Here is a 14,691-nt window from a genome sequence, read left to right as displayed (position 1 = left end):
AAACAACGGTCTCCCCTATTTTGTGTTGTTGTTGATCTACTGTACACACAAAATGGAAGTCTGGGTTAATTACAGAGCGGGGAATAAAATGTTGACGATGAGACAGCTAGTGCCAGGGTTTATGCAATTATCCTCTAGTCTACATCCAGTCAACGAGATGGAGGGGGAAGGGCCTATCACACAGCTAGGAGTTACCTGTTGTTCAGTATTCAGTATGTGGTTTCTATATCCCTTTTCCTACGTAGAGCAACACATTAGAATGGAGAGGAATGTATGACTGACACACACACACACTTGATGGTTATACTGGTGCCACCACTATAGTGTTTGGGTGGTGTCTGTCTCTGAGGCCCCTGATATGGCCCATAGGCTATTCCGGCTCCAGGCAGAGCTTTGTGGAAACACACAGGATGATGGTGTGACAGCTTTCATCTTCTGCAGGGCCCTGCCACTCACTGTAAACTCGTCTAGAACTCACCACCCGCCAGAAAACAATTTCATTTTTAATGTGCTCATTAGAAAACTCACAGCACCTACATAATCGTGAGCCACGACACACAGTGTTATTGCAAAAAACTGTTTCCTTTAATGCTGCAGTAGAAAAAAAAAGGTTATATGAAGTCATATAATGGGTGCTTCATTGTCAACAACAACAACAACAAAACCACGGCACAGAATGCATAACAGTGTCTGTGCTGTTTACATGCCAATATTTTACACCTAAGATTTCTGTACACTGGCAGCTGTCAGTTACTTTAGCAAATGAACTGCCAAAAAATGTAGCAGAACTGTCAATCAGAGGTGAGGTAACCATGGTTACCTTTCATATCCCAAAAAGATAAAGCTGCAGTGCGGAATTGTGGAGAGTAATTAGACAGGAGAAAAAAAAAAGAAGAAATACCAATCGAAAGGCATTCTACGATATGAAACGACAACCAAGAGTGCTTATAAATAAGAGGTTACATGTGGAATTCTTCATTACTTCTTACAGTAACTTCTTTTGTACAACCTTTATATTTTAACGTTCAAAAACCGGCACATGTACTGTCTTGTACTAGAGGTTTAACCCTTTGAGCACGAGGTGGAAATAAAAGAATTCTGGGTAATTTTGTTCCTCTTATTTTCATATCATTTGATTAAATAACATATTTATAAAACTATTGTGCAAAACAATTTCATTAATGTCTTCATATATTGTGCACCAGTAGATAGTCACACTCCTCTTAAATTAAAAATATAAAAATGATGCATAATTTAGACAGGAATTAGTATATATGTTTTTATATACATTTTTTACACAGACCTGAATTCATAAAGGTCCCTGATTTAAACAAAGTAAACGACTTCAGATTGATATTTTGCATCACGTACGATGCATCTTTAGAGATTGGCTGTTGGACAGGGACATGTAGTACTTTCACTGTGCAGCTTACAAACCACACAATAGCTTGGTCAATTCCAATCTCAAATGTTTTGCTTTGATAAGGGTTTTGGGATCATTCGGGTAGAAGTGCTTGGCCGTACTCAGAGGGTTAAATTTCAGATGCTGACTGACACCAGCACATAAAGGTCACATTAACAAAAAGAGAGCGAAAGAGAGAGAGAAAAAAAAAGAAAAGTGCACCAGATTTAGTTACCAAGTGTTTAACTAAACTGTTTAATTTATGCATGCAGCTTATCGCATCTCAATGATGCCAAAATATAAAGAAATCAAATCCAATTTACACAACTTTCAAATACATACCACTTCATTTTAAAATATTGTTTAACCTTCATATGTTTCATCAGTGACAACAGCAAAAAGGAGAGCATAAACAAACAAAAGCTTCTTGGGCCAGAGTGAGTCGACCTTAAAGATAATCAGAAACCATGTGCCGAAACTAAACAGTAGTTCTATGGCATCTTTGTGCAGTTTCATCACTTAATAGTTTCTAGTCCTTTTTTCCAAAGAAATGTCTGTGAAAGGCTAAAGATAGACCAAGAGAGAACGGGAGAGAGAGAGAGAGAGAGAGAGTGCAGCATGTCCACAGCTTAGTGCTACTGTTTCTCAAGCTCACAGACATACATAAGGTGGTCCTCTGGGGATTTCCCATGGGTCTTGCTCAGGTGGAGCTTGACTGCGTGCTTGCTTGCAAAAGTCCGGTTGCAGAGCTTGCACTGATACGAGGTGCTGCTGCCGTCCTCGTCGGGGGAGGGAGACGGGGAGTGGGCGTGGGAGTGAGAGTTGGAGTGGTTGGAGAGCAGTTTTTCGGACAGGCTTTTGGCGTGACGTGAGATCTGGCTGACAAGCTGCTCTCCAGACAGTTTGGCCAGGTCTCGGAGTCTGAAGCCCAGGTGAGACTCCAAGTGGCTGACGTAGGTGGAGGGGGAACGGATCTGAGAAGCACAGTCGCTGCAGAAGAACACTGGGTGGCCTGAGTCCAGGTTCTTTAAGAACTTCGTCCCTCCGGTTCTCCTCAGCTGGTACTTGACGTTGGCCAGCCAGTGGCTGATGGTCGTCATGGAGAGGCCTGTGAAACGGGAGATGTGCATCCTCTCCTGGGGGCTCAGGTCTGACATCACGTACTTCCCATCGCCAGTCTGCCGGAGGCTGGCAGCGAACTGGGCCTGTAGGATGTGCAGGTGCTGGGGGTTCCAGTTGGACTGCCGGCCCTTGCGTTTCTGGGCTGGAGAGATCTCCTCTAGCTCCTCTTGAGTGGAACCCTCGAGGTCAGACCTTTCCGACAGGCTGGTGGGCGTGGAGGACTTAGAGGCTTGACTCTCTGTCAGGTTTCTCAGCATGTCTGATATGTCAGACAGGGCGTTCTCACGCAGCGGGGAGTTGGACATGAATGAAGCCACAGCAGATGAGGCCTTGGCCATGGTGGCTGTGGAGGAGGGGGAGACAGAGGAGGGTGTTGATGTGGATGACGACAGGGCAGCTGAACCCAGGGAGCTACTCTTTTCATTCTTGCCTTTGGTCAGGTCTATTGGCTGGTCGTTGTTGACATGGTAGAAGTAGCGGTCTAGGTGCTCGTTGTTTTTTTTGGTCTGAGCTGGGGTGGAAGCGGCGACCGCGGCCTTCTCTGCCAGGCTGTTGCTCATCTTGAAGAGCATGCTCATGGGGTCCAGGGACGGAAGTGCAGGCTTGGCTGCCTTACCCAGGTGGACGTTCATCACGGACTGAAGCGCACTTAGAGGATTGACGAAGGGCTGCTCTGGCGGGTGGTCTGTAATAATGGCTGTGCTGCCACACAAGGCAGAGATGGGGGATTTGACAGCCGACTCCATTCCATTCTCCAGCGACTCCTTCATATTGGTGTCACCGTTACAGTCTTTGTGGCTGCCTCCTCCGATGCTCTCTGGGGTTTTAGACCCTCTCCTCTCTTTAGGGGACTCCCCTCTGGCTGACTCCCCGGCCTCGCTGCTGCAGGGGGAGGGTGTGGTTCGTCTCAGTGGGGACGCCCTTACATTCGGCTCCCGCATCTTCTCCTCCACCTTGGCTACTTTCTCAGTCACCTTCTTCACCAGCTCCTCCATGGCGTGGAAGTTGTTTTTGGGGAGAGGAGAGGTCTGACGGCTGGGCGGGGAGATCAGAGGTTGGTTTTTGGCGTTTTGGGACAGGATCTCTCCTCCGGGGAACATGTACTTCAGAGCTGAGCTCTTCCCTGAGTTGGCCAGTGAAAGCTTCATGATGTTTGGGAGCTGGTATGCAGCATGGATGCTGGGGTAGCCTCCCCAGCTGGGAGCACCGTTCTGTGCTTTGTTGATGGCTGATGTCACTGTGTTCTCCAAGGACTTGAGGATGTCAAACCCTCCCTTAGGGCTCTCCTCTAGATCCTCCTCTGTTAAGTAAGAGTATTTGGAGGAGATATCGAATTTCTCCTCTGTCTCGTCATCTCCGGTCTTCTTGTCTTTGCTGCTGTTAGTGGTTTCCTTCATACATTCCTCTTCCTTCTCCTCCTTCTTAATCTCCACAGCCATGGCAGGGGAAACACTAGAGGGAGGAGGTATGGGTGGAGGAGGTGGGGAGAATGCTGTGGCTGCCAGTGGTACAGACTGGAATTTCTCCTCACCGGCAGAGATGGTGGGGACGGGCGGTGGGGGAGACTCCATGATGGGCTTGCCTTTCTTAATGGCAGAGTTTGTGACCTTGATGAAGTGACCGGTCACCATCATATGTGCTGTAAGCTCCTGAAGTGTATCGTGGGAGCTGCCACATTCCATGCATTTCAGGATCTGGGACTTCCTGGACTCGAACTGCCATGCATAGCTGGCTCCATTCTGGTGGCCGTAACGGTTATTTGGGGTGATGTAGGGGTTGGATGCCTTCTGTAGGGGGTCATTATGGTCATTTAGGGAGGTTTTGGGGGTGCCCCCGTTGGAGTCTGGGGAGCTGGGGAGGTCGAGCTCGATGGGGGCTCTCTTCCGGGCGGAGGAGAAGATCTTGGCTGCCACAGGAGTCACTGGCTCCTTCAGAGGCACTTTCTGGTAGTGTTTTGTCTTAATCATGTGGACACTGAGGTCCTGCAGAGACTCAAAGGAATGTCCACAGTACATACACTTCAGGACCTTCTGAGCATCTTCTTTCCCTTCCATCTCCAGGAGGGATCGCTTGCGTGGCTTGGACCAGCGCTTGGTGCCGTCGCTGTCGGTCTCGTGGTTGTCATCGCGGTAGTGGCCTGTCTCATTCATGTGTACAGTCAGCCCCACCAGCGTGTCATAGGCAGCGCTGCAGTCTTTGCAGCGGAACTTACTGGCACCTGTGAAGATGGAGCCGTAGAGCTTCGTGCTCTGACGGTAGAGCTGCACGGTGCTGAATAGGTTGTTTTGCTCCGCTGCAGGGTGGTTGAGCCGGTTCTGGTTCTGAGAGACCTGCTGGAGGGTCTTGGCCACGGCGGACTGGTGCCAGTCGTAACCATTGCCATTGCTGCCACAACTGCTGCTACTGCTACTGCTGCTGCTGCTGTGGCTGCGTGGAGGTTTCTCCACCGCTGGCGGCTGGGTGAGGTTGAAGTTCAGAGACGACCAGTAAGAGTTGGTCAGGAAGCTGGTGTAGATGGCCTTCATCTGCTCCAGGCTGTCTGGCCCGGTGGTGGCGCCATCCTCCATGGCTGTAGCTGTGGTGGTGGCCATCATGACAGAGGAAGATGGCGACAAGGACGTTAGGGGCACCTTCGCGACCTCCTCCTCGTTTTTGAGAGAGGCACTCTCAAAGTCTGACATGCGGTCACTGGACTCACTCAGGTGAGACTCATTGTCCAACTCATGGCCGGAGAAGTCGGCCACGGGGGAGTCATGGAAACCAGGCCGGTCATTGAAAAGGAAGTCCTTGTCTTGGCACATGTACTTGACCGCAGGCTCCTCCTCCCCGGCAGAGTCCTCCCCCTCCAGGTCCTCATCGAGCAGGGCAGCCTCCTTCTCATCCTCAGGGGCATACGCTGAGGGAACAGAGAGAGAAACAGAGAGAGGATTGTTATTACCACAGGACCACCATGTCTAATGATGAAGATCTCCAATTTGACATTCTTGCGATGCCTTGCAAATCAGACAGCCGATAGAAATACAAAGCCCTAGAATGTTCTTCCCATCTCAGAAAAACAAAGCGATCACAGACGAGACTACTTCGTACCATAAACTGTTGCTGTAATTCCATTTCAACTTCCCCACTGCATTTACATTATTTTCCAAATGGAATAAAGTTCCACCCTCCCTCCCTCCCTCCCTCCCACCCCCTTTGTTCTTTACTGCAGAGAATGAGAAAGACAGAGCGAGAGAAGAGGGAGAGGAAATGCCTCTTCAAACACAACTTGCCACCTTATTCTTCTCAAGGGGCAACAGCTTGAAATTAAAACTAAATTTGAAATTAATGAAGCACATTCTGGAGGTGGCATTCGTTTCTGAAGTAATAAATTACTTGTATCAACCTCCGAGACAGCAGTTCCTGTCTGTCAATTAATACGTCTTACGCTTCTTCTTCAGCCTCTAATGCATTTCTTAACAGACACGCTCACCATTTAAATTAAGCATGCGTTTTCACTCATTACACAGCACAGGCTCGCCTATTCGTAAATAAAAATGAATGTATGTACGTTTCCAATGACAAATCTCTCCCGAACAAAACACATTTACTTCAATTACAAAAGATGAGAAAGTTGAGTTATTATTTACAGTTTAGCCCGGAGAGTATACTTTCAATTTATACTCAAATCCCTCCTGTTTAAAACAATCAAATGTGGATTGCAGTGAGATGGAAACACACAAATAAAAATGCACTTTCTATCATTGTGCAGACACATACGCACATCTATTATTTTGTGATGGAGGCTGCCAGAAAACAGTGGGCTGGAAGACAAGCAGAGATGATAGACAGGACATTGGGCTACTTCTGTACATTCCTGACCGTTCCTGATTCCTTGCAGTTCATCACACATTGTCCAGGTATGTAAACGAAGGACAAGAATGACACTGACTACGGTGTGACGCTGCAAACTTCTATCATCATCAACAACTCCTGAAGGGCACTTGAATATCTCAACAGTCAGAACATTATCTATAAGAAACCTATATATCCTCTTTAATACGGGACACTATAGTACTATAGCAAATAAAATAGCAGTCACTTATATATATATGTACAGTATTCATGTGTATTTAAAAAAACATTTTTTTTTACAAATGACTATCCAACGTTGCAAAGACAACCTATATCTTATACTGCCCTTCCTATATTCATTCTGATAAAAAGTCAAGTTAGAAAAGTTAAAAGAACGGAAAGTATTTGCTAAAACTTATGAGCTTCGTGGGAAAGCCACAGCCTCTTCGAAAGGTACAGTTATATCTGTTGACATTGGGTAGCTATCCCCAGAACCGGGTGGCTATTTCCAGAACCGGCTAGCTATCTCCAGAACCGGGTAGCTATCCCCAGAACCGGGTGGCTATCTCCAGAACCGGGTAGCTATCTCCAGAACCGGGTAGCTATCCCCAGAACCGGGTAGCTATCTCCAGAACCGGGTGGCTATCTCCAGAACCGGGTAGCTATCTCCAGAACCGGCTAGCTATCTCCAGAACCTGCCAGCCATGTCACACAACACGCTCCAGCAGTGCTGACGCTGACTTCCATCTCGGAGCGGTACTGAAGGTCTGAGCACACTGCATCAGCCCAGACACGGGGAAGAATCTCTGTCATCGCCAGGGGGCTCATTCTGTTGCCTTTGGCAGTGTGGTGCCGCGGGATAAACAGATGCACTGAAACACGCAGCAGCTCCCAGGCGTTGCGCTGCAGTAAAAACACTGTGCCTCCAGGCAGTCTGCAGCCTTTCAACTGAACAAGCGGGCTGCTTAATGTTCAATCTCACACATCAGCATGCAGCAAGTTGGAATCGGTTACCTTGTGTGTACTAGTGTCTAGGATGTATACTTAACATTATACATTGTCTAACAACTCCTGGATAAGACGGAAACCTATTCTTACCGACAATTATTTTGGAAGCATGTCGACTTAAAGCGTTATAACGTTTCTGAAGAATGTATATACATAAATCTTAGGGATTACACGATTATTGTATCCGGAGTAGACAATGTAGACTTTTACATTTAGATGCATCATCCTCTATAACGGACATCTGCCATTTTGTGAACAGACGCGGCAATGCTCAGAAAGGCACAATTGGAATACGGAGCAACAAAAGATGGGAAATCTTAACATGTAATCCAATACCACACACGACTCAACAACCCTCAGCAACCCTGATCATGCAATGCAATGCACGCCCGCCCGCACGCACGCACGCAGCCATCTGTTCTGAATCCGCCAAAACGACAGCTGTTTAAGAGAACAATGCTTTTGCTCAGGAAGCAGTCAGAACAGCACTCACATCGAGGCCAGACACCCATGTGAAATCTCCTTCCTCAAAATACAACCCAGACATATAGCTGTTAAATGTAATTAAAACACACATGGAGAAAGGAAGGCATGGGGGAGGGTCATTTTGACACATAAGCCAATAAATCTGCAGTGAAACCTTTGCTACCGCACTAAATATAAATGTATAGTTCACTGAGAATATCATTACAACACTGATTTGAATGTAATTAAAATGTGCAACTGAAAATACAGCGAGAGGCTAAAAGAAAATGCCTCTCTCTGTGCCAATGCCAAGTCATTTTTCTACTGAACCTCCTGCCTCCCTCGCAAGTGTGAACAAACCAGCCGAAACACTAACCTTGACCTGAACTTGACAGAACAAAAAACAATATTGTGTGTGTGCGCGTGTGTGTGTGTGTGTGTGTGTGTGTGTGTGTGTGTGTGTGTGTGTGTGTGTGTGTGTGTGTGTGTGTGTGTGTGCGTGCGTGCGTGTGCGTGTGTGTGTGTGTGTGTGTGTGCGTGTGTGTGCGTGCGTGTGTGTGCCTGAGAAGACAATGAAAGTCATACTGAACGAGAAAGGGAGGCGATTCTGTGAATGATTCCTTTATTTTGTGTTTGTCTACGTGTGTCTCGCATGAAAGTGAAATGGAGACGGAATGTAACGCAACACAAACCGCGTACGACTACTACTTAAACCTCAGCTTTTAGCCTAAGGCATAGAGAGTAGAGGGAGTGCGAGAAAGACAGGAATAGACATGGAGGTAGGAGGGAAGACAGGCAAAGAGGAAGGAGGGAGGTCTTGGAAAGCCCTCAAACCTGGGGCCACACAGGGAGCATCTCACAGGCCTCTGGACCGGCGCCAGGCCACAGGGCCCCTAAAGTGGCCGTGGATGTGTGTTCCAATATTGAGCTTTCAGCCCTGGTGCAGGCAGAGCCAAACGCTCTCCGCCACGCAGGTGCTCTTTTAATTAGAGAACGGGATGGGTGGAAAAGAAGGGAGAGCGAGTGAAAATAACCTCTGAATTAATTGGCAGCAGAGAGGACGAGAGTTTGATCTCATTTGCAGTGGGATATTAAAAGAGAAGACCCATTGAGAATGGCTTTTTGAAATGGGGGGGAGAGATGTGTGCTTTTGGGATTGGGACCCCGGAACGCAGAACGATGAGTTTACTTATCAAAATAACACATTTATCTGTATCAAAGGATTCCATATCCAAACAATCCAGCTCTGAGCCCCCAGTGTATTTCCATTATATGTCATGTCCATCTGACATTGTGTCAGGTCAAATGTCAATGAATGAACCGTATATCATTTGGGGATATTTAAGGGGAAATGATCCATTAAATAACTCCTTTTTCCCCACTGGATTGTTTGCAGTCTTCTAATTCTTCCCTACCATTTTATACACTCAGTCAGTTGCTGTTATAACTGAGTAGCAAATTATTCTGAAAAAGTTCTTTCCATAAAAGGTCAATTCTGGTTGACATGATTGTATACAAGTCTATACAAACACTAAGGGTTCGTTTTAGTCCAGAATTATGCTGTTGGGACTACAGTTCAGCATCATTACATAATCACTTCACGGGCAAATCATCCACACAGGCACTCTATTACAGTATGTTTACAGAACTGTTTAGGAGTGAAACTGTGGAATGTATGACATGTGTGTGTGTCTGGTGTGTGTGTGTGTCGGGGGGGGGGGGGGTCCGTAGTCACATGCCTTCATCAGTTTCACAGTCTTGATTTGAGGGACGGTGTCAGACAGACCACGGGACACATTTTATCAGACGAGAGTGACTTGAAAGAAGAAAAAAAAAGCAGGAATGAAATCATCACGGTAGCCAATCAAATATCCCCCGAGGTAACGTACTTTGCCTGGTCAGAAGAAGAGAAGAGAAGAGGAGCAAAAAACCGTCAGGACCATGAATACCTTTCTGTGTCGAGGGGAAGGTGGAAAGGGAAAGAAGTGCTAGTCGGTTGCTAATGAAAGATGCTAAATATAGCACCCAACCCCACCTTCATAATGGGAGGTAGTTAGCTCCAATACAGCAGTAGGCCTATCTGCTAAATGATATCATTAGAAGGATATCATTTAGCTTACGGCAGTGTCAACCTTAAACTGACACTGCCAGTGTGGTCGTGGAGGATATGAGATAGCACCAGACCCCTGTCTCTGTCTCTCCCCTCCCCTCCCCTCAGATCCCCCGCTGATGAGATCCTATACCTCCCCTTCTCCTCTCGCTCGCCACTCGCCGCTGCCATGACCTGCGTTAATGAAGTTAATTGAATCTGAGATCAATAATGCTTAATTATTGCGATTTGACATGCACAGACAAATTGGTTGGGCGGCTGTGTGTGTTCTCATCTAGTGTGTGTGTGTGTGTGCGTGTGCGTGTGTGTGTGTGTGTGTGTGTGTGAGTGCGTGCGTGCGTGCGTGCGTGCGTGCGTGTGTGTGTGTGTGTGGCAGGGAGGTGGGTAAGGGGCCATTTCTGGCCGGAGCGAGCGATTGAAGCGAGGGAGAATGGAGGCGAGGGATCGCCGAGGCGTGCCATCGATCGTAGAGAGACGCCCCATCGACCCAGACGCCTGACGAATGGAGCCAACTCTCCAAGGCTACAAGTAAACGCTGCCTCCGAAAGGAAAGGCTACTTTAACCAGCCATCTCTGTACAGGCCAAGACCACCAGGACCTATTGAGATGGATTCAAATAGCAATGTTGCAGAGAGAGAGAGAGAGAGAGAGAGAGAGAACTGTATATAGACATAATATGACATTTGAAATGTCTTCATTCTTTTTGGAACTTCTGTGAGTGTAATGTGGACTGTTCATTTTGTATTGTCAATTTCACTTTTTTTAAATGATCAATTTCACTTGCTTTGGCAATGTAAACATATGTGTCTCATGCCAATAAAGCTCCTTAAATTGGGAGGGAGAGAGAGAGAGAGAGAGACAGATAGATAGATAGATAGATAGATAGATAGATAGATAGATAGATAGATAGATAGATAGAGACAGATAGATAGAGAGACAGAGAGAGAATGCAAAGGAATCGGTGACATGAGGACACATATCAAAAGCACCGGAAAAGGCCCAAGGTATTATGTAGAGTATTTGCATATGCATTGTGCTGGCGGGCCGGCCAGTGCTTGGCTGTGTGATGATGAGGCGAGGGGAGCGTATATCTGAGTGGTGGTGGATTAGGGGAGATAGAACAGGTTTGGTAACGGGGTGTCGGCGGGAGCGGAGGCGGAGGGAGCACGGTGGAACTGTAAGATTATGCATGAACACCGGTGCGAGAGCGGCTAATCGGCTGCTCATGCCACTCAGCTGGAGAGCGGCTGACAGCGTATTTACACACCGTGCCTCGCCGTGCCGCCGGCTCCAGGTGCCTTCCTACATGCCTGGCCCCCTGCCGTCGCCATCCCTTCGCCAGGGTGCTTCCCCGGCCCGTCTCCACGCCTTGACACGCCACAGAGTTCTACTGACGCGTTCTCAACAAAACAAATAGGATACCCCCCCCACCCTTCCTATCTATGCGCTGTAGAAATAAAATAAGGCTTATCCATCTAGAAATGAATGAAACCTTAAGTTCAGGTTGTTTTCTTAAACAGTAACATTTAATGTACAAATGACCTGTACCCCCCGCACTTTGACTCGGTACCGGTACCCCCTGTATATAGCCTCATTATTGTTATTTTATTGTGTTTCCATCATTGAATTTCTTACTTCAGTTTATTTAATAATTATTTGCTTAACTCTTTGTCTTGAACTGCAATGTTGGTTAATAGGATTGTAAGTAAGCATTTTGCAGTAAGGTCTACTACACCCGTTGTATTCGGCACATGTGACAAGCACAATTATATTTGATTTGATTTGCTCCGTGTTCACAGACAAGTGGCGGAGCGTGGTGCCGAGGCGCTCAGCGATAAACGCAGTGTTAGTCGAGGCGTTCCCCGCGAACAAATAAAAAACTGCGCTACTGACAAATCCCCCTGCTATATTTGATTTGTACTTATTCTGGATGACCCGAAACGCGGCGAGAATCCTGTCTTTCTTTACACACCACTACTCCAAGGGAGTAGTTCCGTAGTGAATCTCAGACTGTCAGACACACTGAGAAGTGGCACGGAGAGACGTGTTTCTCAGAATTACACACGGGCTCAAAATGACCCCATTCAGACAGGTCCACACCACACAGCTCTGAACTGACTTCCCTCCGAGAGACAATCTCACCGGGAAGTCTACAGAAGGCAGAGACAAGGTCAACATTTCCCCAGTTGGCCTGAATGACTGAGAGAGACCTGGTTTCTGTGTGAATTCTGTTGTATGAAATGCTGGCAAACTGTAGAGGAGGCACGAATCATGAGAACAAGCGTTTTTCTCTGCCCACGTCCATCCCGTCACATCCATCCCGTCACATGACTTGTCTAGTTAAATAAAGGTTAAATAGAAACTAAAATAAATGAACAAATTAAATAGGCCTGTTAGGGAGACAGTTAGTTGGGTAGTAGATCACAGAAATACAACAAATATGACCGTTTCTTTCTGTCTCACACACACTCCCTCAGCTGCAACTAGAATAGACTTGTTTCAAAATGCTTAGCCAGTATCTGACAGAGACCGTGTCTGGCACACCCATAGCACAGGCATAGTGGTTCACAGAGAATGTGATTATACTATATTAAACATCAATACTAAAAAGGACCTCTTCATATCCATACAAACTGCCTGTGTATATTAGTCTATCTAGCCAGGGGGTTATGATAATTGACTCCCTAAACATCCATTACTATGCCGCTCTCTGATGCGCCCTACATGAGACGGCGGCCAATGGAATCACCCCCTGACATTTAGATGTGGGCTGGGGGGTGGGGTTATGAGCTGTGCGCCCGCATCACTTCCAGCACTGTCTCAAACGGCCCACTAACAGACAGCACACACACTATTATCAAGCAGAGACGATGATCTCAAGCAAATTGTCCGCCAGCTTCCCTTTGTTATTCAGATGTGCACCACTTGGAGCAGTCACACTCCTAAAGCACAGGGCAACCAGAGGTCACAGTCATCTGTTCCCAAGGGGAGGGAGTGGAGGGAGGGAGGGATGGGGGACTGCTGGTCCAACCAGGGCTGAGCAGGATAAATAATTACCACCATCTCTCATCTATATCTCCTTGAGTCCCTCTGGTATCTCCTTGAGCCCCTCTGGTATCTCCTTGAGTCCCCTCTGGTACCTCCTTGAGCCCCTCTGGTATCTCCTTGAGTCCCCTCTGGTACCTCCTTGAGTCCCTCTGGTATCTCCTTGAGCCCCTCTGGTATCTCCTTGAGCCCCTCTGGTATCGCCTGGAGTCCCTCCCTGCTCTATCCTTCCCTGTACTGCCCTGCCTTCCCCTCTCTGCTCGAGTCCAACTCAGAACACAATCACAGGACTGTGTCAGTCTCCCATTAGAGAGGGCTGCTGGGTAATGGGAGAGAACAGATCTGGCTTGCTGCGATCCCTGGGGCCTTGCTGTACTTTCTCTGAAGACACACACACACACCCACGCACACTGATATTAATACACACACAAATACACACTCAAACGGCAAGTATGAGACAGATAAAACAAACAGAAAATACATTGCTTAAAATAAGAGAACACTGAATACAACCCCTGATATCCCTTTGTCTCATTGAAACACACACACACAGAAGGACACACAAAGACTCGAACAAAAATGTTAGAGGGGAAATAATAGCTATTTCCAAACCATAATACCCAGTGTTAAGAGCGGTCGGCTCTGTGATTTAGGTGGTCTGTGGAGATGTCAGTCTGCAGTCCCTGGGAAAGGGAGGAGAGTGCAGTCCTAATGGGGAAGTGGCAGCCAACTCGGCGCTAGCTCCCAGCTCCCATCCCTGCTCTAGATTTGGTTTGTCACTGGATATCCATTACCTGCCAGTCTCCTCTGATCTCTTTGGACAGCCCTGATCAAAAGATGTCATTTGACCTACTCGGCTCGGCTCGGCCCCGGGGAAGTTAGCGCCGGGCCACGGGGAGGCGCGGGACGACCTGCCCGTAAATAAAACGACAGCATCACTTTAACGTCCCGTCATGTACGGGAGGGCGATTATGATAATGCCAAATCTGTCAGAACACAAACGGACAGAAAGGGAAATCGCCGGCTCTGCCACTAATGTGGAGGATACAGCCCTCTCCTCTCTCTCTCTTTATACTCTCCCTCTCACACACACTCACACTCTTGTCTCTTTCGTTATTGGGTTTGTGTAAAGGTGGAGAGGGAGAGAGAGAGAGAGAGAGAGAGAGAGAGAGAGAGAGAGAGAGAGAGAGAGAGAGAGGAAGAGAGAGCTCCAGCATCTGAGAAACTGTGGTTGTTTGAGGCTGTGTCAAGTCTAATCTGCTTGTGTGCTCTGGGCCCCACTGCATCCTAATGCAGACATTTGTTTATTCTGATTCAGTCGCAGGGTGACGCTCCAGAAAGGATAACGTGCACCTGATTGCTTTTGATATTGCCCGGGCTAAATTTACAAGCAGAGCAGCGTTCAGGGTTGAGCTGCGGGGTGGACTGGAGCCGTGACTGACAAACACGCATGTCAGCATGGGCACACACACACACACACACACACACACACACACACACACACACACACAAATATACATACACACATATACTCACACACACCACACTCATACACACGAACAAAAACAGGCATACACACCACCAACCGCAATGGGAAACTTTAGCTGGGCCGTTGAGCAATAAAAGGTCTGAGATTCGTAGGGTTTTAGAGGAAAGAAAGACGGCTGGCAATAAAGCTAGAAAACAGCAGCGCTCCGAGGCAATTTAG

At 47.4% G+C, this 14,691-nt stretch overlaps 1 protein-coding gene across 1 annotated transcript in view; it reads right to left on the bottom strand.

The window, feature by feature from the left end:
* Positions 1-561: 561 nt before the first annotated feature.
* The window catches only part of tshz3b (teashirt zinc finger homeobox 3b), a 34,395-nt gene continuing 20,265 nt past the window's right edge, over positions 562-14,691 (bottom strand). The window contains exon 2 of the mRNA XM_029638912.2: positions 562-5,420. Coding sequence (XP_029494772.1) covers positions 2,038-5,420 — 3,383 coding nt within the window. The 3' untranslated portion in view covers positions 562-2,037. The remainder of the gene's footprint in view (positions 5,421-14,691) is intronic.

The sequence above is a fragment of the Oncorhynchus nerka genome, linkage group LG27, assembly GCF_034236695.1.
Source record: "Oncorhynchus nerka isolate Pitt River linkage group LG27, Oner_Uvic_2.0, whole genome shotgun sequence".
NCBI lineage: Eukaryota > Metazoa > Chordata > Actinopteri > Salmoniformes > Salmonidae > Oncorhynchus > Oncorhynchus nerka.
The sequence above is the reverse complement of the archived record's forward strand: the minus strand, read 5'-3'. Positions and strand labels throughout refer to the sequence as shown.